General features: G+C 42.4%; 1 protein-coding gene across 6 annotated transcripts; it reads left to right on the forward strand.

The window, feature by feature from the left end:
* Positions 1–562: 562 nt before the first annotated feature.
* Positions 563–21,731, forward strand: cpne1 (copine I). 6 transcript variants are annotated; one of them, XM_069532163.1, is made up of 16 exons: positions 563–702; positions 16,173–16,304; positions 16,396–16,575; positions 17,074–17,148; positions 17,360–17,431; positions 17,655–17,738; positions 17,828–17,917; positions 18,019–18,117; positions 18,199–18,285; positions 18,391–18,450; positions 18,678–18,811; positions 18,934–18,988; positions 19,206–19,260; positions 19,570–19,703; positions 19,786–20,022; positions 20,166–21,731. In XM_069532163.1, the coding sequence occupies exons 2-16, from the start codon at positions 16,173–16,175 to the stop codon at positions 20,280–20,282; spliced, it is 1,611 nt and encodes a 536-aa protein (XP_069388264.1). In that variant the 5' UTR covers positions 563–702; the 3' UTR covers positions 20,283–21,731. The 6 variants fall into 6 exon arrangements, with proteins under 6 accessions (XP_069388264.1, XP_069388274.1, XP_019962747.1 ...); XM_069532173.1 differs by having other exon boundaries at positions 19,570–19,688; XM_069532169.1 differs by lacking the exon at positions 563–702 and adding an exon at positions 13,746–14,021.
* The last annotated feature ends 561 nt before the right edge of the window (positions 21,732–22,292 follow it).

Raw genomic sequence — 22,292 nt, forward strand, 5'->3', positions numbered from 1 at the left:
TAAGTGTTAAAGTACTGTCTGACTTCAGTTTGACCACAGGAGCATTGGTGATGTTCAACACTGATATTGGGCAAGAAGATCTGAATACGTCCTTAAGTCAGACTTCCATCGCTCATTTCCTCCCACCAGATGTGCGGAACCGGACTTCCTGTGATATGATGATACTTGATATTGAAAATGAGCTTTTGAGTGCACTGGGCCGCTCCTTCAGGAAACATGTCGCAAGTCGTTCCTTCCTGCAGCAGAATGACTGTAACAGCAGCTCAGCTCCCATTATACACTCTAACTCTGGTTTAAGGTCCAATGTGCAAGATTTCAGAGAAAGGGATCTACAGAAATTAATATAAAATAATCCTTGTGATGTTTTCACTAGTGTGTTTCTCTAAATTGCACTAATTGTTGTTTTTCTTTACCCTAGAATGGACCTTTTATATTTGAATAATACATCAAATCAGAGCAGTAAACTAATAATAAACAAATCATAACTTATGTCAAGGATTATTTTATTTTCTCATCTACCAGCCTATGTACCTCTGACGTCACGGGACCGCTGCTCTCGCGTCATCACGTCAGTTCTCGCGACGCTAGCTCCGACATTAGCAGCAGTCGCAGGCTGCAGAAAGGAGCAGCAGCAGAGACTGAGGCCTCCGGTTCCTCCGGTTCTTGAGCTGAACCTCAGGGTGTTTGTGCACAAATCTCTCGGTAAGAATCTGGCGCTCAGTGACGCACTCGCACCGGGAGCCGAGCGCGAGAGAAGCCGTCAGAAGCGCGCACCCTGGCCGCTGCTCCGCTCCCACACACACACACACACAAAGCGAGGCTCAGCAGCAGCTAGGTGGCTAACAGATAGCGAGCCCCGCTCAGGCAGCAACGATGTGCTAAACGGGCTTTGATCAGGTAGTTAGCTACGAGTGCAAGTCTCTCACAGTTTGACATGTGTTTAATCGAAGCACTGCTTGGTGAAATAATCAGGCAGGTTCTGTTTAACGTGGGTTTTTGTAAAAAGTTGCTAGCTTCAGCTAGCTAGCTAGCCGACTCATTGTAAAGGTTTTCATGTGATTTTTCAGCGCAGGTCACTTTTCTCGATGTTTCGTCACCGGAAGTAGGCAGGAGGTGTTTGACTTTGATCTCAGTTCACACAAATTCAGGTTTTTGTAGTTTTTAGCAGCACACCAGGAGACCACAGACCACGCCCCCGGGCCATGACGTCACGCACCCTACAACGTCATCAGCTGAGCATATGGACTGTTGACAAATATGAGTGACAGTTGTCATGGAGACAGTCTGGGCTGCTGTCAATTGGTGGTCGAGGGTGACGTTGACATGAAGTCTGCAAAACAACGGTTTCAAATCAAAGCTTCGCAAGTTACTCTGAAGAACCGCAGCATGAACAGATCCTTAGAAAATCATCATCAGGAGCAAACGGATGAAGACCTGCTCCTGGTGATTGTTTTAAATGATAAGTTGAGAAATCCACAGCCACCGTCTTTGGAGTACCTTTACTGATCCTTGTGTTGAATATTTGTGGGGTCTCCTAGTTTACGGGAACAAGTTCTGACACTGTGACTGCCTATAATTTATAAAGCTTCTTTATTTAGTGAACAAATAATCGATAAAGTATTTCATAGTTCTATAGTTTCAACAGAACCATTTTAAATGTAGCTGCACATCTATAGAGGACATGGAAGGACACGATGGGATAAAGCAACAATTTTGCCACTTTTAAGCTCAGATATTAGCTCGTTGCAGTAAGGCGCAAAAGTTTTAAGCTCCATAAATAAAGACGGAATGCTTTAAAAAAAAAAATCCTTGAACATTTTTAATTAATTAATTAATTTTATACTAAGAGTATAAAAAAAAATCAATGTTAGCTGTGACTGTTATTTCCCTTTCCTTTGGTGGATTTAGTTTTTCTCATTATCCTTGGTGTCTTCATTAAATCCCAGACTGACTCCATGAAGATCGGGGCTCTGTGGGGGTCAGATCTGTTGCAAGACGTGTCTGTGAAGATTATTCTTGGCTATTTTAATTGTTTAGGTCTTACGCGGCAGAATAAATACAGCACCTAAACATTTAAAGTGTCTAAAACATTGGTACAGTACCGTATGTTACCTCTGGTAATTGACTTTATTTTAAAGAATATAAATGCCAAAGACATTTTTGAAACACTGTCACCATTCTATAGTTTGTCACCTCAGAGTTGTGATCAAATTTATAGATCTGTAAATAAATTTTAATAGTACGTCATTCATTTATTAGACAGGAGATACTATACACTTTCAGTCTGGCTTATTGCTAGACTATTTTTTGATTTAATATTTATTTTTGCTTATATGGTGTATGCATTCTAACTATAGGGAGTGAACAAGATGGAAAGCTGAAAATGTATGGAGACTAATGGTTTGATTTTATGAATTATTTTTACGCCTTGGGGCAAATAATTTTAACAGATTAAAAGACATGAAATATTATATACTAAAAACATTTTAAAAACCCTTTCTCTGTTTTTCAAAGTGACCTTTTTCTTAATTCTTCTGATTATGTATTTTTATTTATTGTTGCAGGTCCGACTTCATCAAATTTTTCTTGTTTGCATAAAAGTTTCTGGAGTTTCTTAAGACATGAGACTGACGAAGGGGCTGTATTTGAGTCAGTGAATCATTCCTCGTTTACTGAGTTTGATGCTGTTTTCTGTGTCCGTTGTGTTTTCTCTTTTTGGATCTCAGTGCAGGTCAGTGGATCTCTGACAGTTGTCGGGCTGTTTGCTCCAGACCTCATCACTCCAGATTATGTACCATTGTTCTGTTAAGGTTGGCTCATCCTTGTTCTAAAAGCAGTTTTCTCTTTGTGTGAGTTGCAGGCCGTTGATGGCGTCCCACTTGTTTCGCTCTGTTACACATTTTGCTGTTTTTTTTAAGTTGATGACAACATTTGGGAAATCAAGGTGGTCTTCTGCTTTTTATTTCTCTCTGGTTTTCTAGCAGTGATGGAGTTTTTTCTCAGTTTCCTTTGTGATTCTTTGTTCATGTGAATGCAAACTGCAGCTTCAGTGAAACCCTTGTACCTCACCTTGGATACTCTGGCTTTCTCTCTGACTTTTATTTGCTGTTGCCGTTTCCTGACTTGAGTTTTAACCTCTTGCTGCTGTTGATGCTTCACAGACTTGATGCAGGCTGACACTCAGGAGAGAGGAGGAATTGCCAATCATATCTCCACGTTGGTGTGATTTGTCTGTTGTGGTTGACCTGATGAGGATGACGATGTTGATCTTGTCATACTTTGTGTTGAAAGCATAGACTGTACGTAAAGATGGATGACACTTCTCTTATTAAGACTGAAGTAACCAGAAAAAATCAGCACTCGGACATACATCAGTGTGATAAGAACTACCTAAAATCTTTGAGAAACAAAATCGATGTGATGTGTTTTAAATTTTTTTGTTTGGTCCATGTTCCACCCACTAACATGGAGGAGGCAGGTTTTTTTTTTTTTTACCTATACCACCCCTGGTGGCAGTTGAGTTGCTTTGGCCTCACTTTTGGGGAGCTGTCGTGTTCACCATCTTTATACAGTCTATGGTTGAAAGTTGTGAGCTCCAGGTAACTGCCTGAAATAGATCAGCATTTTAAAATGTAAATGTTGTATGATATTCATCCAGTACCATAATATATAGAGTTGTAGTCAAGGATCACAGTTAAAACCTAAAAACTTGAGGATGTTGTCTGAGACATAATTTTACCACCAGTGATGAGACAGAGGACTGTTCAGTTGTTTTTTTTATCAGGGTTGCGCCTCTCTTCTGTTTGCTTTCTCTTCTGATCTGCTTCTATCTTTGGTGCTGGCCACCAGTTGCTGATGTTGCTCTGGTTTAAATAATGCTAATGTTGCTCTGGTTTATTACTGCTCATGTTGCTGTGGTTGATATAATGCTAGTTTTGCTCTGGTTGACACTATGCTAATGTTGCTTTGGTTTACATGTACCCGACATTGCTTTTGTTAAAATGTTGGATGATGTTGCTTCTCCTTCTTTTGTTGACAAGTTACTGCTGTTGCTCCTGTTGACATGTTGCTAATGTTTGTTGACAATGCATTGCAGATTTTGTGGTTGACACTTTGCTCGTGTAGTGGTATGCTACAACCAGTTGCTGAAATGCTTTCGGCTGATTTGGTGCTGCTTAAGGATTCAAGAAGCAGCTGGATCGGTGCTGCTCAATCGTGTGGTGTTGCTGGCTGCTGGATAGACATAGGTTGCCTGGTGGTTGTTTGGTGTTTGCCATGTGGTTGCTGGCTGTTTGTTGAGATCATTGGAAGCATTTATAGTGCAGCATGTCTTATCCTTTTTACTACTTTGCTTATTTTGAGGTCAATTCAAGTCTAGTAGAGTCTTGATATTTGGTGTACACAGTCAGCTTCAGTCTTTTTTGTCAGGTGTGTCTGCAGTCAGCTTTGAAAGCTGCAGCAGTCTGATTATGAGATGTGGTCATCATGCTGTTAGTTTAGAAGTTTTGTTTACTTGTAAAATTCTTGAGTTTTGCCGTTTACATCACACAACACTTAAATATTCAACACTTTGAGTCTTAATGAGAGACAGTTATTCACACTGACTAAGCGCCTGCCAACTGCTGAAAACGCCAAGTGACACTGGAAGTTAATGTAAAATTTACTGTCGGTCTGTTCTGTAAAAGGTTAAATCCATTCAAGATGTCTTGAACAGGAATGTTTGTTCTCTGACTTTTTCACCAGGTTTCAGTGTCCTACAGAAATCATCAGTCTGGTATACAGTGAAACTATTCACACAGCTTAGTTGCTTGGTGAGTTACAAGTTGCATGAGATTCTTGAAGGTTTACTGTTGCACGAAATATTTAAGACTCAGCCAAACATACAAGCAAAATCTTTGTACTGCGTGATAGAAACAGTAAAGGCTACTTTTTTTTTAAATTGCTCAAATTCAAACTTTTGGGTTTATATAGAGAGCAACTCTTTGGAGATTGAAGGCCACTGTAATCTTCAAACAAGCTAAATTGAATGATATATATAATCTAATATTTGCTTGTCTGTTTACAGTTTTAAAAACTGTTGATTCCACCTTGAAGCATACTGTAGACTTAAAAATTCCAACAAAATAAGTTGCATGATAAAGTTTCTTGTGTAAGTCTGACATTAGGCTATGTAGTTTCATTGAAACAGAGAAGGTAAAATCACAAGGTACTTCAAAATCTACAGGAACCTAACAACACTTGATTAAGTTGGAACTGTGTTGGGTTTAAGTAAGTTATCTTAATTGTCAGAATTCACTGGGGTCATAAAATGTGACTTGCCCCTCGTGCATGCTTGCTTCAGAAAAAGGAAATTTGTGTAGTAAGCTAGCTGGAAAACATCTTGCAGGCTCAACAATGAAAGCACCAGCAGTTGTGAAATGTTTCAGTCTGTTTTGCACTGTGAATCCCATTACCTTGTTTCAGTTGCTCATAATTTGCAATGCATAACATCAGACAGTTGAAGAAAATGTATCAGAGCAGCATCAGCTCAGCGTCAGTGTGGTGATCTGAGGTGTTTTATCCCCTTTCTTTATAAATATTTCACTTTTGAAATCAGTGTGGTTCATTTATTCTTTATCATGTATTTCTTTTACAATATTAAAATTAATGAACAGTGATGCTATTTTAATGCTTAAAATAGCTTCTTTTGGGGTCTACAAAGTTTGGTCTTAAGTCAGAAGAAATTAAACAAACGTATGAAAAGCCACAGGTGGCTGGAGACTGTTTCCATTTCGGGTTGTTTTGCTGTTTTTCTGCGTATTTTGCCAAGATTTCAGCCACAAACTCTGTCCAAAAACCAGTGGTTTCCAAATGTCCGAATCCAAAAATGGTTGCTCAAAGATTGATCTGTGGTAATTCTTTAGAAACTGAAATGTAAGCAATGTTGGCTAAGTTCTTATTAGCTCTCAATTTGAATCGCATGCTAGCTTCCTAAGAAAACATCTGGAAACCACTGGTCTCCCTCTTTCTGCTCTTCATCTGACAGTAATGTTGCTTTCTCCCCAGGTTATAGGGCTGTGGTTTAGCAGTCAGTATGGCGGTAGTCATCAGGCTGCAGGGTCTGCCCATAGTGGCTGGCACCATGGACATCAGACACTTCTTCTCTGGCCTCACCATCCCTGACGGGGGAGTGCACATCGTAGGGGGTGAGCATGGCGAGGCCTTCATCGTTTTTGCCACTGATGAGGATGCTCGGCTGGGGATGATGCGTACAGGCGGGTCCATTAAGGGCTCCAAAGTGTCGCTGTTGCTGAGCAGTAAGACCGAAATGCAGAATATGATTGAACTGAGTCGCCGCAGGTTTGAGGCTGGAGCAGGTGCTGTTGAAACAGCTGCACCTACAGCAGGAAATGCCAATCGGCAAGGGGGCGCAGCCCCTATACCCACAGTGCAGCCAGGGGCAGGGGGGAGAAGTGGTAGCCATGGAAACCAGGGTTTCAGTAACACCTTAGCCTCAGTGACAGCTGCAAGCTCAATTCAGGAGCCACCAAGCAACAAAGCAGCAGCCAGCTTGGCCAGCATAGTGCACTGCTTCCCCAACAGTTACAGCTCCACACCTACAATCACTACAGCCCTTGCATCACTCAATGCAGGCCCCCCGCCCATCCCTCCACTTCCCAGCATGCCTTCCATGCCCCCCATGCCTACACTGCCCACCATTCCAGTTCCACCTCCAGTGTCCTCGTTACCCCCTGTCCCTACTGTCTCCCCCATGTCACAAGGACCTCCACTACCTCCTATGTCTCACCTAGCCCACATGTCTTCCTTGCCTCCCTTCAACCCCTCCCTACCTCCCCCAGCAGGACTAGGCCCAGGTCTCCCTCTTGGAACCCCCAACCCCATGCTGTTTAATCCTCTCTCCCCCCTGGCCTCTCTTGGCCTTCAGGCCCACATGAAGGCTGCAGCTGCTGTAGCCACTGGAGTGGGAGTAGTTAATCCAGATGAGTTGTTTGTCCTACTGCAGAATCTCCCATTCTCCTGCTCAGAGTTGGAGGTCAGGGAATTCTTCCGGGGTCTGGGCGTAGATGGGGTTCGCCTGCTGAGGGACGGGCAAGGCCGGCCAACTGGCAGGGCTATGGTTAAGTTCTTCTCACCTCAGGACAGCTTTGAAGCAGTGAAGCGGGGAGGTGGCATGATGGGTCAAAGGTTCATTGAAATCACTCCATCCTCTGAGCGGCAGTGGGCCAGCCTCAGTGATAGTGTGATGGGCCATGCACCTCATAATAGCAGCAAATCAGATCACATCAACGAATTACACGACCACCAGCACCGTCGTGGTAATGCTGGGTCCGGAGGTAGGGATCAGCGAGGAAGGTCAAGATCTCCCCACAGGCAGGAATTCTGTGTGTACCTGAAGGGCCTTCCCTATGAGGCAGACAAGAAACAGATTAAGGAGTTCTTTAAGAATTTGTCCATTGTGGAGGACAGTGTCTACATCGCCTATGGACCCAATGGGCGAGCCACAGGAGAAGGCTTCCTTGAGTTCAAAACAGAACAGGACCACAAGACTGCTCTGGGTGCTCACATGCAGTACATGGGCACCCGCTTTATCCAGGTCCAGCCAATCAGCCGTAAAGGAATGCTTGAAAAGATTGATTCCATCCGCAAACGTGAAGCAACACAGGGTGATGGCAAGAACCAGGATGGCTTGAAAGCTCCCAGGAACTGCGCCCACATCACCAACATTCCTTACAACATCTCCAAGAAGGATGTGCGTGCCTTCCTGGAGGGTGTAGGGCTTTATGAAGACACCCTGAAGGTTCTGACAGATAGCCATGGAAATGGTTTAGGACAAGCCATCTTCCAGCTGCGAACTGAGGAGGATGCCCGCAAAGCTGAAAGACTACACCGTCAAAAACTCAATGGCCGTGATGCCTTTATCCACCTGGTGACCTTTGAGCAAATGAAGGAAATTGAAAGAAATCCTCCCCCTCAGAACAAGAGGGGCCAACGCAACCAAAATCAGCAGAGCCAAAATCAGAATCAGCACCAGCAAACCCAGCCCAGTCCCCAGCAGCCCCAGATCAACCCATTTGCTGGGATTAGTGGGGAAGAGTTTAACTTTCTCAGAAACACTATGGGGAATCTCAACAGTGGCCCCTTTGTGACTCCATTCTCAGCCCCAGGGAATGGGCTGGCAGGCCCTCCTCCCCTGCCTCCCCTGGCAGCAGGGCTAGGAGACGTGAATCTGGGTGTGGCTCCACCACTAGTTGCCGGTCTTCCTGGAACACCAATCATGGAGCCACCAGGCTTTCGAGCTGGAGGAGGAGCTCCATTCAGTCAGGATGGGCTAAGAGGCTTGGTGCCCTTTGAAAGTGCCAACAGAAAAGCAAGTGGAGGGGGACAGAATCGAGGAGGAGGGGCTAACAGCAACCAAGGACGTCCAGGTGGTGGGGCCACTGGTGGACAGCAGGTGTTCACTCCAGGAGCTGACAATCTCCGTAACCAGCCAGCCCCCATAGGATCCAACAATCCCAATAGTCAACGTGGTGCTGCTGGCCCAACAATTGTAAAACTTCAGAACATGCCATTTACTGTAACCGTGGATGAGATAATGGACTTCTTCTATGGCTACCAGGTATTGCAAGGCTCAGTCTGCCTGCAGTTCAGTGAGAAAGGCCTACCAACTGGCGAGGCCATGGTTGCCTTTCAGAACCATGAGGAGGCTGCTGCCGCTGTTATGGACCTCAATGACCGACCTATTGGTGCTCGTAAAGTCAAGATAAGCCTCGGTTAAAGCCCTATCCAAAACAGACTAACTGTAGATATGAGATGTTACACCTACCTGGATCAACAATCTAGGTAAAACTCTTAGCTTAAAAGTCAATGTTTTTCAGTTTAGACCTTGCCCTGTCTGCTCACTGTCAGTCATTACTTAAGCGCCCCCTATCCTTGTGTGTAGATAATAGCTGGTAGGCCCCAGCTCCTGCAGTTTGTCTGATAGGAAGACTCTGATCCAGATTTTGTTCTTTCCTGCAGCTCCTCCACTGACTGTCACAACATAAACTGATGATGATTTTGGTGATTTTGGTCTTATCTTGTTTCCATGACAACGCAGCTTTTTTGTCCAATCATGTCAAGATTTGATGCATTGAACATACTCTACACCTGTTGTGCTGCTATGGTAACATGATGGTTTAATGAGCAATTCTTGCTTTATGTGCTTAGATATGCTGTGCTGTTGTGCTGTTGCAATGGTAAGATGATATCATGCTCTGTTGCCATGATAAAAAAATATGATGAAAAGCCACAGTACAAATGCATGATAACATGCTGATGCTCCGTTGCTATGGTAAAATCTTAACATGCTCTGTTGCTATGGTAAAATATTTACATGCTCTGTTTCTATTGTAACATCCTAAAATGCTCTGTTGCTGTTATAACATCTTCAAATGCTTTTTTGATATGGAAGAATCTTAAAATGCCATATTGCAATGAAAAAAGTATAACAAGCTCTGTTGCTCTGGCAAAACATGTTGTAGATTAAATGTTGGTGCTCTGTTGCTATAGTACTGAGATATCGCATATCCTGTTGCTGCGATAAAATCATGATGTAAAGCTACGTTGCTGTCATCAAATGTTAATGCTCTGTTGCTGTGGTGAAATTTTGACATGCCCTGTTGCATTGGTTAAAAATTGTACTGACTGCAATCATTGTTATAAAAGGCTGTCCCTGTTGCTATGGTAACACGAATATACATTTCTGTTTTGCAGTGCATTGTGGATGTGGGATGGACAGATTGCTCACTCTTGTTTTATTTTGTAAATAATGAACTGGGGCTGCTGAATCCTTTTCCTCTGTCACTTTTTTCTGATGTTGCTGTGTTTTGACAATGCGACTACACCCACCCCCCACCCACCAAGCCTTTCCTCTGCACATGCTCAGTAGGTTTTTGGATTGTAGAACATTGAGATGAGGTCTAGCATCTTTAGTTTGGTAGCTGTTTGTTGTATGTATGTTTGATAATGTTTTGGATGTTTCCACCTTGAAGCTCATTTTTTTTGTTCCTACTGTCAGTGTAAACAAATGTGTATGATCATATAACCATACATGATGTGGAGTCGTCTTTGCTTTGGTTAATAAAAGGACATTCCTGATGTACTCATGCTCCCCTGCAATCAGCTCTCTCTAATTGCCTGCTCTTTACTGTCTGATGATGGATGGATGATGGAAACTCATTCATTTTTGAGTTTCTGGGTCATTTTTTTCATCTTGAATTGTATCTGAGTTGGTTTTATTTGGAACACGGAGGACTTTCATTTTCAGTGCAGTATGAGGTACTTAAATTTTAAACTTTGTCAAAGGTAATCTTTGCCTTTTATATTGGAAATTTAGATATAGGGTAGATCAAAATATGAAGTTGAAACTATCAGTTCTGCTAGCAGCTCGGCCCAATATTTAAAGTTAATTTCTGACTGAAACGGTGGCTGATTGATGCTATCTGCTGAGCTTGTGCACAAGGTAACAGCTACAGTAGCAGGGAAGCAAATTGCTGACAGGCCAACATGGAGACAAAGGTAGTACCGTTTTTATAAGACTAATTCGGCATGATTTCATGTTTTATCTGAAAAACTTCAGTTCTTTCAGGATTAATGTTCTGTGATGTGAAAATGAAGCCACTGAATAATCATATTTGGTGCGCACATGCAGCTATACTGAGCTTCACTAGCAGAAAGCATCACTACATTTTGTTTTGACTGAAAAGGAAACGTCTGCTCAGGAAATGGTTAACCTCTAAACAGGTACACAGATGGCAATGCTCTACTAGCTGTGCACTCAGTATTTGTGTTTGTTTGTGTGCATGAGGTCTTTATCACATGTGAAACACTGCCTAGGCAAATGATTGTTGGTAAAAATGACTGTGTGACTTGTGTGTGGAGGAAAGGAGAAAATGTGTTAAAGGGAAATTCTGATGATAGACTTGGATGCAAGACTGAATGTGTGATAGAGAAGTAATTGATGAATTACTGACACCGACCTGTTAATTACCAGCCGAGTTCCCCCTCCTCCTGATCAGTAGACAGAAAGCAGGACGTACAGGTGAGTGGCAGACATTTTGATGGTCCATTTAGACAATGAGAGAAATGATGCAGTCTAATGAAGACCTGCAAATGTTAAGTTGTAGCCTGTAGACAATCATCAGCAGTCCTAGATTCACCTTAAAGGGATTCAATCCTTCACAGTGAGGAGTCACCTTATGATACCTAGTACATCGTTGGTAAGAGTACACTTTTAATTGTAATTGATGAGTCATGGACTTTAGAGGTGCTGGTGCTAAGTTGTCACTTATAATGCTAACGTCATAGGTGGTGGTCACTAGATAATAGATGGTGTTGATAAGGTAGACGACAGCATGTAGATATTATCCAAATGTTAGTTGATGGTTGTGTGTAAATGTTAAATAATTGCCGGTTGATGTTGTTTTATCACTAGCTGGTAGCCTGTAGGTCTAGATTGGACATGCTTAGTCTGGAGATGATGGTGGTCTGCAGGTGGAGGCATTCATTTGCCACCTATTTGGTAACACTAGATGATTGGTGGTGGCATGTAAATGGTACATATTAGATGGTAGCATATGGTAATATTAATGAGCTAGGTGGTGGCACATGGTACATACATGTTGGCCTGTAGTTAGCGACATGTAGGAGGTTGATAGATGTCAATTGTCTGTAGATTGTGCATGTATAACGTCATCCTATAGTTAGTGGCCTGTAGATGGTTCATCGGTGTTTGTCTGTAGTTTGCGGCCTGTAAAGGGCTTGTAGATGTTAGTGGTCTGCAGATAGTATACAGACTTTAGCCTGTACTTAGTGGCCTTAGTTTACATAGATGTAAGCAGGATGTACAGGGATCATAAATTATAGTGGCATGTAAATGGAACTTGGATGTTAGCCTGTAGTTAGAGGCCTGTAGAGGGTACATCTACAAGACATAGATTAACATACATGTATCATTAGCTTGTTCTTCATTGAAGCTAACCTATGTAGTGATTTATATATCCACCATTCACTGTGTGTGTGTGTGTGTGTGTGTGTGTGTGTGTGTGTGTGTGTGTGTGTGTGTCTGTGTGTGTCTGTGTGTGTGTGTCTGTGTGTGTGTGTGTGTGTGTGTCTGTGTGTGTGTGTGTGTGTGTGTGTGTGTGTTTTACAGGATTCAACATTAAATTACATTTGCTGTTTTTTCCTTTGGCTGACGCTCTGCAGCTTTCTCTGACTCCTCTGCTGCAAAGGATGAATAAAATTAAACTTTCATTGTTCTTTGTGAGGAATCTGGCTCTTTATCCATAAGTTTATTCTGTTTCTCCTCCGCCTGAACATTCTGTAATTATACTTCTGACTTTCCTGTTTTCTCCCAGAGAATCAATGCAAAGTTTCTCTGACACCATTCTGCTGCCTTTTGTTTTTGCTTCTTAAAATCACAGAATTACACATATGAATCAGTCTTGAATAGCATGTGAAATTTCATTTTTGACTTTGAGGACAGTAGTTGGACAAAATAATGATTAGCTAAAAGTCCATATACTTGCATTTTCTGGAGATTTCAGCTCCATGTCACAGTCTTCCTGAGCAGATATTGTCAGTTTTTATCCAAAGAATGTGCCATCACTTGTTCACATCTTTAACCCATCTCCATAACAAAAGAGAAAACGATATCTACAGGAGATATAGTTGAAGGCTCTTGAAAGCTGTTCGGTCAAAGTTCTGAAGTTGCAGAATGTGGTATTGACTCGTTTCTTTCACCAAGAAATATATTAAAATCAGTCATATGAAGTAATATGGATAAAGAGTATAATAATTTATATCTAGTGAATGTGAAAGATTTACACGAAAGGCTGAAGAAATTTCTAAATTGAACACAGTGCAAGTAATTTTGCTTTGTAATGAACCAATTAAATGTTGAAACACTGCTGCTGGTCTGTGGTATAGACTTATCTAAAGTATAGGTACTACTGTACCTTTTCAAGCTGCTGTAGATGTTAAGCATTTGTCTGAATGTGCCCAGTTCTGCACAAGACTGTAAATCATATTATTCCTTGTGTCATATCATGGAGCTTGAAATTACTGCAACCTGCAAGCCTTGAATAAGAACAATTGCGTTCAGCCTTTGAGACTTTGTTTGTGTTTCAAAATGATAAACCAGATGCACCACTGATTTGAGACTGAGCAGTCTGTTACATAGTTTCTTCGTTTTTCATCACCTGGCTTTTCTGCTCTCAAAGAATGTATAGCTCTGGTATTCTATATACATAGAAGTCTGGCCTTTGTGCTGCTAAAGTGCACCTTGTGACACATACATTGAGATTGTAATGACCAATCCAGATCCTATGATATTAGATATGCTTTTATCCTTAAGTTTTGCATTCTACATAATCTTACTTACTTGATGCCTGTTTTTGACTCTTGCTGCTGTAATATTGGAAATTTCCCCATTGTGGGATTAATAAAGGATTCTCTGACCTTTTTTTAATATTTTGTGTACTAATGATAATCGGCTGTGATCTTTGTTAAACTGCTGTGCCTCTTTCTCAAGGTGGTAAACCTGCTGTTAGAAAATGCTTTGATCTGATTGGGTCCGTTTATTGTGACGCTGCTTTTATTTTGAAAGAGTCTGGTCGGAAAGGGCTCGAGACGTCATCCGGTGGCTCAAACCACAGGGGGGCGTGATCGACATTCGTGCGGTCCAATCAGAAAGCGCTTTTGCAACCTTTTGACCAATCGGAGTGCGGCTGCCGCTCCCTGTTAGCTGAAGCTGCTGCAAAGAGACACACGTTCGATTCCGGCTTCAGTTTCAGAGGAGCGACGCGCGTTTCTCCGCTGCGGTTCAGTGTCGGAAGTGTAAAGGAGAGATCAGGGAGTCAGCTCCGGGTTCACTGGGTGAGGAGGGGTCGCTTCCTGTCCCGGGCTGTGACAGTGCGTGTGTTCCCCGCCCTGCTGCGTGATCCCGCGGGTTGAAGGAGATCAAACACCGCGAGTCGGAAGAGGTGACACACACAAAGTTTAGTGTGTGTGTGTGTGTGTGTGTGTGTGTGTGTGTGTGTGTGTGTGCGCGTGAGAGAGAGAGAGAAAAAGTGGGAGTGTGCGCGCGCGTTTTTGAGGGAGAGCGTTTGTGTGTGTGTGCGCGCACGCGCGCACGTTATTTTGGTTAAACACCGTCATTGTGGGGACATTTAGCTCGTCCTCAGGATTTTAATTGGCTTTGTGATGGTTAAGACGTGTGTGTCTTAACCACCGTGTGTGTGTGTGAGAATGAATGACAGAGAGAAAGGGAGTTCCTGTACTTCCTGTCCCTGAGCTGTGTGAGGGTTACCTCTTGTTTCAGAGTTCGTGTCACTGTGAGTCATGTAGCTGTGATGTGTAAAGTAAGGGGCTGTGGCATGTATCATGTCAACGAGTGTCCTCACTAAGATAGTAGTACAAGCGTGTGTGTTTGTGAGAGCAGTACTGACTGACTGACTCACTGACTGACTGACTGACTCACTGACTGACTGACTGACTGGTTTAACAGCTTCTGATCACCTCCTTCAGTCTCAGGCTGGTGTTGCCTTCAGGTGCCTCTCGCTCAGTTCACTTGTTAAACCAGTGGCGCTCCTCACCCTGACAGCATCAGAGCCCTCAGTAGGAAGTGGGACTTCTGGTGAGAACTCTCATATGAAGGATGATTATGGTTTAAAGATAGGCGTGCCTCGTTTTAAATTCAAACTAGTGCATTGCTCATGGACACAGGAGCAGGTGGGATTTGAACCACCGACATCATGAGCTGAAGCCTCCAGAGACCAGGAACAACGAATCACTCAATTCTCAGAGACTTGATAACTAATGGATCTTAATATTTGTATGTTTTGAGGATTCATTTCTTTTGCAGATGAAGAAAAATGGATCAAGTGAAATGTTTTCATGATGTTGCTGTTGAGCCTTTAGTGAAAGTTTGTGATCTCTGAGAACTTTTTTAGTTTTAATTTAAACTTAAACACCAGTGACTCCATCAGTTCTCCGTATGCAAGTTTATTCACTATAACGTCATACAGACACAGAGCTCAGTCCTGCTTAATGGACGAGCTGTGTTTCAGTATCTGTTGCTTCCTTTGCATGAGGACAAGATACGTTTAGGTAATCAGACAGAGTGTGTGTGACGCAACATAATGTAAATTCAGTGCAGATTAACATGATAAATGTTTTTTATACTGTGTCTGGATGTGGATGTTTTTCACATGCATAGTTTTACAGCTGTGGTTCGTCAGTGAAGTCACCATGATGCCTTGAATTGTTTTTTAGAAGTGTTTTGTTTGGATTCACTGTTGAGCTGACCTCACTCCAGTGAAGGTTTTTTTTAATGACAGTAAACTGAATATTTTAGGGGTTTGGAGGTTGGTCAGTATGCAGAGTTTTAAAAAAGTATGTAGTTGATTAACTGTTTCCTGCAATGCACTGATGAAATACACATTTGTTAACATAGGCACTTGGGTAATTTCTTGTTGGGATAAAACAGGAAGTACAAGCACATTCTTTGATTGTAACTGTAAATATGGAATACTATTACAACTCTTAACAGTGCTGTTAAGTTGTTATGGAGCCATTTTGGATGTAGCTGATGTTTCTCTTGATAACATGTTAAATAGTCTTAACTCTGCCAAGGAGGTTCTGTCTTCACCCCTGGTCTGTTTGTTTCTTGGTTTGTTTGTAAGCAAGATTACGCAGAAGCTCCCAGACAGATTTCAGTGAGTCTTGGTGGAAGGATGTGGTTTGGGTCAGAGAGGAATCCAACATTTTCACTGATATCTCATGGAATAATATATGGATCTTGATGAAACAAAAAAATTCAGGCATGTTTGGAGGACTGATATTTGAGTGTGTGTGTATTTTGGTGTTGCTTAAATTGATTTAAGGACTGTTGTGCCTGGGTGTAGGTATGTGCTGTACTCAGTGACATTCTAGTCTACAGTCTGTCAAACAGCAAATCTAACAGAGAATCTACTCGGTTTATATTTTATTTCTGTATTTTGAACAGTTGTCCAACCAATGAACCTGTGCATTTCAGCCACACACGGTTTTAATACGACAGACTGTCCCGTCTGTAGTGAGACCAAAGTCTGTCTCCTTAATCCTGATCCAAACATTTCTCTCTCCCTTCCCAGATGGCGAAAGACTGTGTCTCGAAGGTGGAGCTGTGCATCTCCTGCACGAACCTGCTGGATAAAGATGTCGGCTCGAAGTCTGACCCTCTGTGTGTGCTGCTGCAGGGCACAGGAGGAGACAAATGGACTGAGGTAACATCACAGTCACACTGCAGCCTACGTGGGTCTTAATATGTTTGTTTTAATAAATGATATAATAAAAAAACTCATCCGTCTGTTTCAGCTGGGTCGAACTGAGAGGTTGAACAACACCTCCAGTCCGTCCTTCAGTCAGCGTCTCAAGCTGGATTATCACTTTGAGACGGTTCAGAATCTGAAGTTGGGGGTGTACGACATCGACAACTCCTCCGTTGACCTCAGCGACGATGACTACCTGGGTGGTGTCGAGCTAACACTGGGACAGGTCTGCACCAGAACATGCGTACAGCTCCTTTACACTGTGTTGCTTCGAACTGTCTGGATGTAATTTGATGGCCATGACAGAAATGTGGTCAAATCTGTGGTCGTCAATGTTAAATGGTCATAGGTCTGTAGGAAACAACCTCCGATGGCTGATTGGTAGCTTTGGCTAAATATACGACATAGATGCAAAAGAATAATGTCGATAAACCTTTACCTCATCAAGTATGGAACATGCTGCTGTGAGATCGAGGACCATCATTTTGTATTGATGACCACATTTCTGTAACGCACATGACCAAAGTCTCCTCCAGCCATTCAAAATACAACCTGATGCTATGTATGTACTATGTATGTATGTACATTTGTTGTATTTGATGGGCTATGTAAATATAGTGTGTTTATCCAAAGCACTCTTACCTCCGTCACTACAGTAATGAGGCAGGATGGGAGTCTGTTGTCATGGATACGGCTGAAAGGGACTCCTCTGTGTGTGTTTCAGATCGTTTCCAGTAAAAGTGTGACCAGACCTCTGCAGCTGAAGAAAGGCAAACCTGCAGGGAAAGGAACCATCACTGTGTGTACACCGTGTGTGTGCGTGTGCATGTGTGCGCGTGTGTAAATTGAACATACAGTATAATCTTTCAATATACCTCTTTTAATTTACGAACAATAAATTAATATTAGCATAAATACTAATTTCCTTTGTACCCATGTAGAAACTATGATGATCACAACAGTACACAGAATAATGTTAATATCAAATAATTGTGTCTGTGTGTGTGTAGGTCTCAGCAGAGGAGATAAAAGACAACAGAGCCATTCAGTTGGAGTTTGAGGCTAAAAACCTGGACAAGAAGGTAATTCTGCTCCTCTTCCTCATCGTCTTCACCTTCTTCATTAACCTTCATCTTCATCACCTCCACTGTTTCAGGACTGTGTTTCTCCAGCTCTTCATGAATTCATCATTAAGATACCAGAGTTAGTGCAGTTGTGACTCGGGCCTCTGCTGCATGTCCCCCCCCCCCCCGCTCACTTCTTCACAGTGAATGAGATCACAACGTTTTACTTTTGTCTGTTCAGGACACGTTCGGGAAGTCTGATCCATTCCTGGAGATTTCTAAAAAAGGAGACGACGGAAAGTGGCAGCTGGTCCACAGAACAGAGGTACCTCCACACCCACAGACACACACACACACAATGATGTCATTGTGATGAAGTTGATGGTGAAACTGTGATTGTTTGTTTGTTTTTAGGTGGTGAAGAACAATCTAAATCCCACCTGGAAGAAGTTCTGCATTCCTCTGCAAACGTTCTGCTGCAGCGACCTCGAAAGACCGCTGAAGGTTCCACCAATCAGATCCCTCTATTCAAAACTATTTCACAATGCACCTTCAATCGTAACAACCAATCCAAATCTTCACCGTTAACTCTCCTCCTCCTGCAGGTGGATTGCTCCGATCACGACAGCGATGGATCTCACGATCTGATCGGTTCTTTCACCACCAAAGTCTCGGAGCTGCAGAAAGCTGCGCAGGGTTCACCGGTGAGTTCACTGATTATAAGAATGGCTTCAATCTTCAGTCAGCTGATCAGACGTCATCGAACTGCGTGATGTGTTCTCCAGGTGGCCTTTGACTGCATCAACCCGGAGAAACAGAAGAAGAAGAAGAGCTACAAGAACTCTGGAGTCGTCTCTGTGAAGAACTGCAAGGTAGAGACTGCATTACCCAGAGTTCCCTGCTCGGGGTTGCTGCTTTGGAAACCATGAAGCTAAGATGTTGATACTGAACTGTGCCTCTATGTGTCTGATTTACAGCTGGTAACTCAGTACACCTTCCTGGACTACGTGATGGGCGGCTGCCAGATCAATTTCACCGTACGTCTGCACCAGTGAACACACGCACATTTCCAATGTTGTGTTTGAATCCATGAATCAGAAAATAGTCACGATACGTAGTTTTCTTTAGATACAGAGATGTAATCTTGGAATCCTTATGAACTGTCGCATAGTTAACCAGTTCATAGACTGTGTTTCTACCACATTCATTTATCGATTAATATGTGAACTATTTAGTTTAATAATGAATGAATGATTGTTTTTAGGTGGGAATCGACTTCACCGGCTCTAATGGGGATCCTCGCTCGCCCAACTCTCTCCACTACATGAGTCCAGACGGGCTGAACCAGTACCTGTCGGCTCTGTGGTCTGTGGGTCAGGTGGTCCAGGACTACGACACGTTAGTGCCTGCTCACACTTAACACTACAACTACACAGACTCTACATCCATCACTGAACCTCAAACTGTGAACTATCATTTTACGGTAAATAACAGTGGTTATTTTGTGTTTCCTGTCTTAGTGATAAACTCTTCCCTGCATTTGGTTTTGGAGCCAAACTTCCTCCAGACTATCAGGTCAGCTCTCTAACCAACCAATCACACGTTGCTGTCTATGTCTTTAATAGTCTCTCAAGTGTGACATTGTTCTGAAATGTTTTTTTTTTCTAATTGTTCAATTTGGTTGAACTGAGCTTTATGAAAATTGGAATAACACAATTTTTCTGAAGAGCCAATCAGAGTAGAGCGTATAGATTGACATGTGTAATGAATCCTTGTGTTGTTTTTCTTGCAGGCGGCACATCACGAGTTTGCGCTCAACTTCAACCCCACTAGCCCGTACTGCCAAGGTACACGCAGTAAAAATCTGTCGTTCAAAATTTTTCTCAAGCTAAAATAGAAGTTTTTGTTCTGTAGGAAAAAATAACTATTTGGTCGAAAGAAGTTTCAAACAAAGCTTTGTCTCATGAAACAGTTTAAAAAGTGAAATAGAAAAATAACTACAGAAATTGTCTTGAATAGGTTGAATAGAATGGGTTGGTTGTTTGACCAGCAGATGGCGTGTGAAGCACAACCTCAATCTTCACTTCATCTGGATTATTTCAGTTTCCTTATAAATCTGAACATGTTCATCTCACTGCTTTTCCTCTCTGTCTCAGGTGTCGAGGGGATCGTTGATGCCTACAGGAAGGTTTTACCTCAGCTCAGACTGTCTGGACCCACAAACTTTTCTCCCATCATCAACCACGTCGCCTCCATCGCCACCGGTGCCGCACAGGTCGACAGTGCCTCTGTGAGGAGACGCACAAAACACACAAAGAAATGAACCGCAAACACACACTCAGCCTTTTACTTAAGTCTGTGTCTCTCTGCAGCAATACTTTGTCCTCCTCATCCTCACTGACGGTGAGATCACCGACCTTGACCAGACCCGGGACGCCATCGTACGGGCGTCACGGCTGCCTCTGTCGATCATCATTGTGGGGGTGGGGCCAGCGGACTTTAAGGCCATGGAGCTCCTGGATGGAGACGACGGTGTTCTGAGGTCAACGGTGGGGGAGGCAGTCGCCAGGGACATCGTTCAGTTTGTCCCGTACAGACAGTACAAAGACGTAAGGCTTGTTAACGTAGAATATCAGCCTCATTAGAAACAGTTTGATGGTTGAGTGAGTGTGAATATGGAGAATGTTTCCTCTTTCATTCCCGCTCCTCACGATGAATGTCCGACTAACTTCTCATCTCTCCGTCTCTTCAGGCTCCCAAGGAGGCTCTGGCTCAGTCGGTCCTTGCTGAGGTCCCCAACCAGCTTGTCTCGTACTTCAAGATGAGAGGCTATGATCCACCCAAACCTAAAGCTGCAGACAAATCTTAAACCCACCCCAACCTTTATCTCCCTGTAATCCCCACATCGCCCATAAAGCTGAACGCCACCCTGATTTCATTCCCGGGCTCAGACCAACGCCAACCCTCCCCAACTCATAAAGTCGAGCACTCTTAAGGGATCAACCTGAAGTTTTTACTGGAGTCTTAGCCAATCACAGGGCAGGATACAGCTGTCAGCCAATCAGGGTGCCAGGGAGAACACCCCAGTTTTCAGTTTTTTAAATCAGTTTGATAATCATATTATTCCTTCAGATGATAACATAGTATAGATTAAAGATTTATTCCTTCTGCTGCTTCCACGCCAACTATGCACGTGTCAAAAAGATTTTGGAGCCACACACACACACACACACACACACACACACACACACACACACACACACTCGGACAGCGTTTCACAGTGTCACCAGATTTAATGACTGTTGCCATATTAACAGTAGAAAGGCACTGATCTGCTGAGAGCCGAACGTGTCAAAACCATAACAGAAAACTTGACTTCATGCAATTATTAATTGTTATTAATAATTACCATTCGTTGCCATGGGGACACTATGCAGTGTGTGCGGCTCTTATTACCTTTATTAATCAGGTGTCAATACTTTGCACTTTGGGTCTTGAACTAAATGCTTGAAACTAGCTTTACGAATGATATTCACTTTAACATAGCTTTACCACAGTAGCCTTAGTATAGACTTTACTATAGCCTTATTATAAACTATAGCCTCATAGACTTAATTGTCTATTTGCTGCTCAGCTGCTTCAGCATGAACATATCTTGACTTCTATGTCTATTCTACTATCGACCAGTAACCTGTGTTTCCTAAAATAGGACTGACCCTCGTTTGACCAGAAAGGAGAAACTTTAGATTTGAACATTGCAGTTTGTGACAAATTAATTTTGAGAATTAACTTATCTAAGTCTTTCACTTGAGAATAAGAACTAAATGTTTTAGACCGTGTTTATTGTGACAATCAAAACAGAAATTTGACAGCAAAAAATAAATCAGTAGATGAAGTTGGGGGAGTGAGACGACGCACAAGAAGGATTTGAATAATCCAAGAGGACCACTTTGTTGACCACAAATAGCAGCAGATTTAATAGGCGGAAGTTTCTCTGTCAGGCTTCCATGTTCCACTTTGTTTTTCTTTATAGTTGCCAAACCTTGTTTTTATGTCAGTTTTTTGGTCAAAGACAGAAATGTGTTTTTAATCATGAAGAGAATGCATTTTACCAATGTTACCAGGCTCGCTAGATGTTACTGAAACTATCAGGGGAGGATTAAAATTACAGAACTATCGACCACAAACTAGCTCCATTGCTTAAAACTAACTGCTATTAACCAACCAGTATAATTAACCAGCATGAGTAGTGATATCATGTCTGTACGACCTCTGACTGTGGGAGAGCAACAATAAAACAACTTTGGTATAAAAAAAACGTGTCTGTTTATCATGTTAAAGTGGAAATAAGCTTCTTAAAGCACATTATTCTATGAATTATTCCAACTTTATGTTGCTTGAAAATTCAGTGTGATAAGTATTATCTAAAGTGACAGAAACCATATTTGAGAAAATTGTATTTAACATGTACTTTAATTGATTTTTTTGTTTAGTCCATGTCCCATCCACTAACATTGAGGATGTAGGGTTTATGACGCATTCCGCAGCCCGCCTTTATTTGAAAAGTAAACAAGAAAGGTAACGACCTAAACACAAACATTAACTTAGGCTGAAGGTTTGTACAGACAATCAAGCAACAGCTGCATGATGGGAAAAAAGCGGCAGTTTTTTCAAGAAATAAACAAGACAATGATGTGCACACACAGACACACACACACACACTGGTTTACTGACGGCAAGAACAGACCCGAGGCTACAGACAACCAGTCCACCTTGTATCAGAATTGGCGACAATTGACCCCGAGGACATGAGGTCCTCACTTAGACTAAAAATAATAACTTATGTTTCTAGACAAAAAGGCCACATTTTATTTTGTCA

This window comes from Paralichthys olivaceus, chromosome 2 (assembly GCF_024713975.1).
Source record: "Paralichthys olivaceus isolate ysfri-2021 chromosome 2, ASM2471397v2, whole genome shotgun sequence".
Classification (NCBI taxonomy): domain Eukaryota; kingdom Metazoa; phylum Chordata; class Actinopteri; order Pleuronectiformes; family Paralichthyidae; genus Paralichthys; species Paralichthys olivaceus.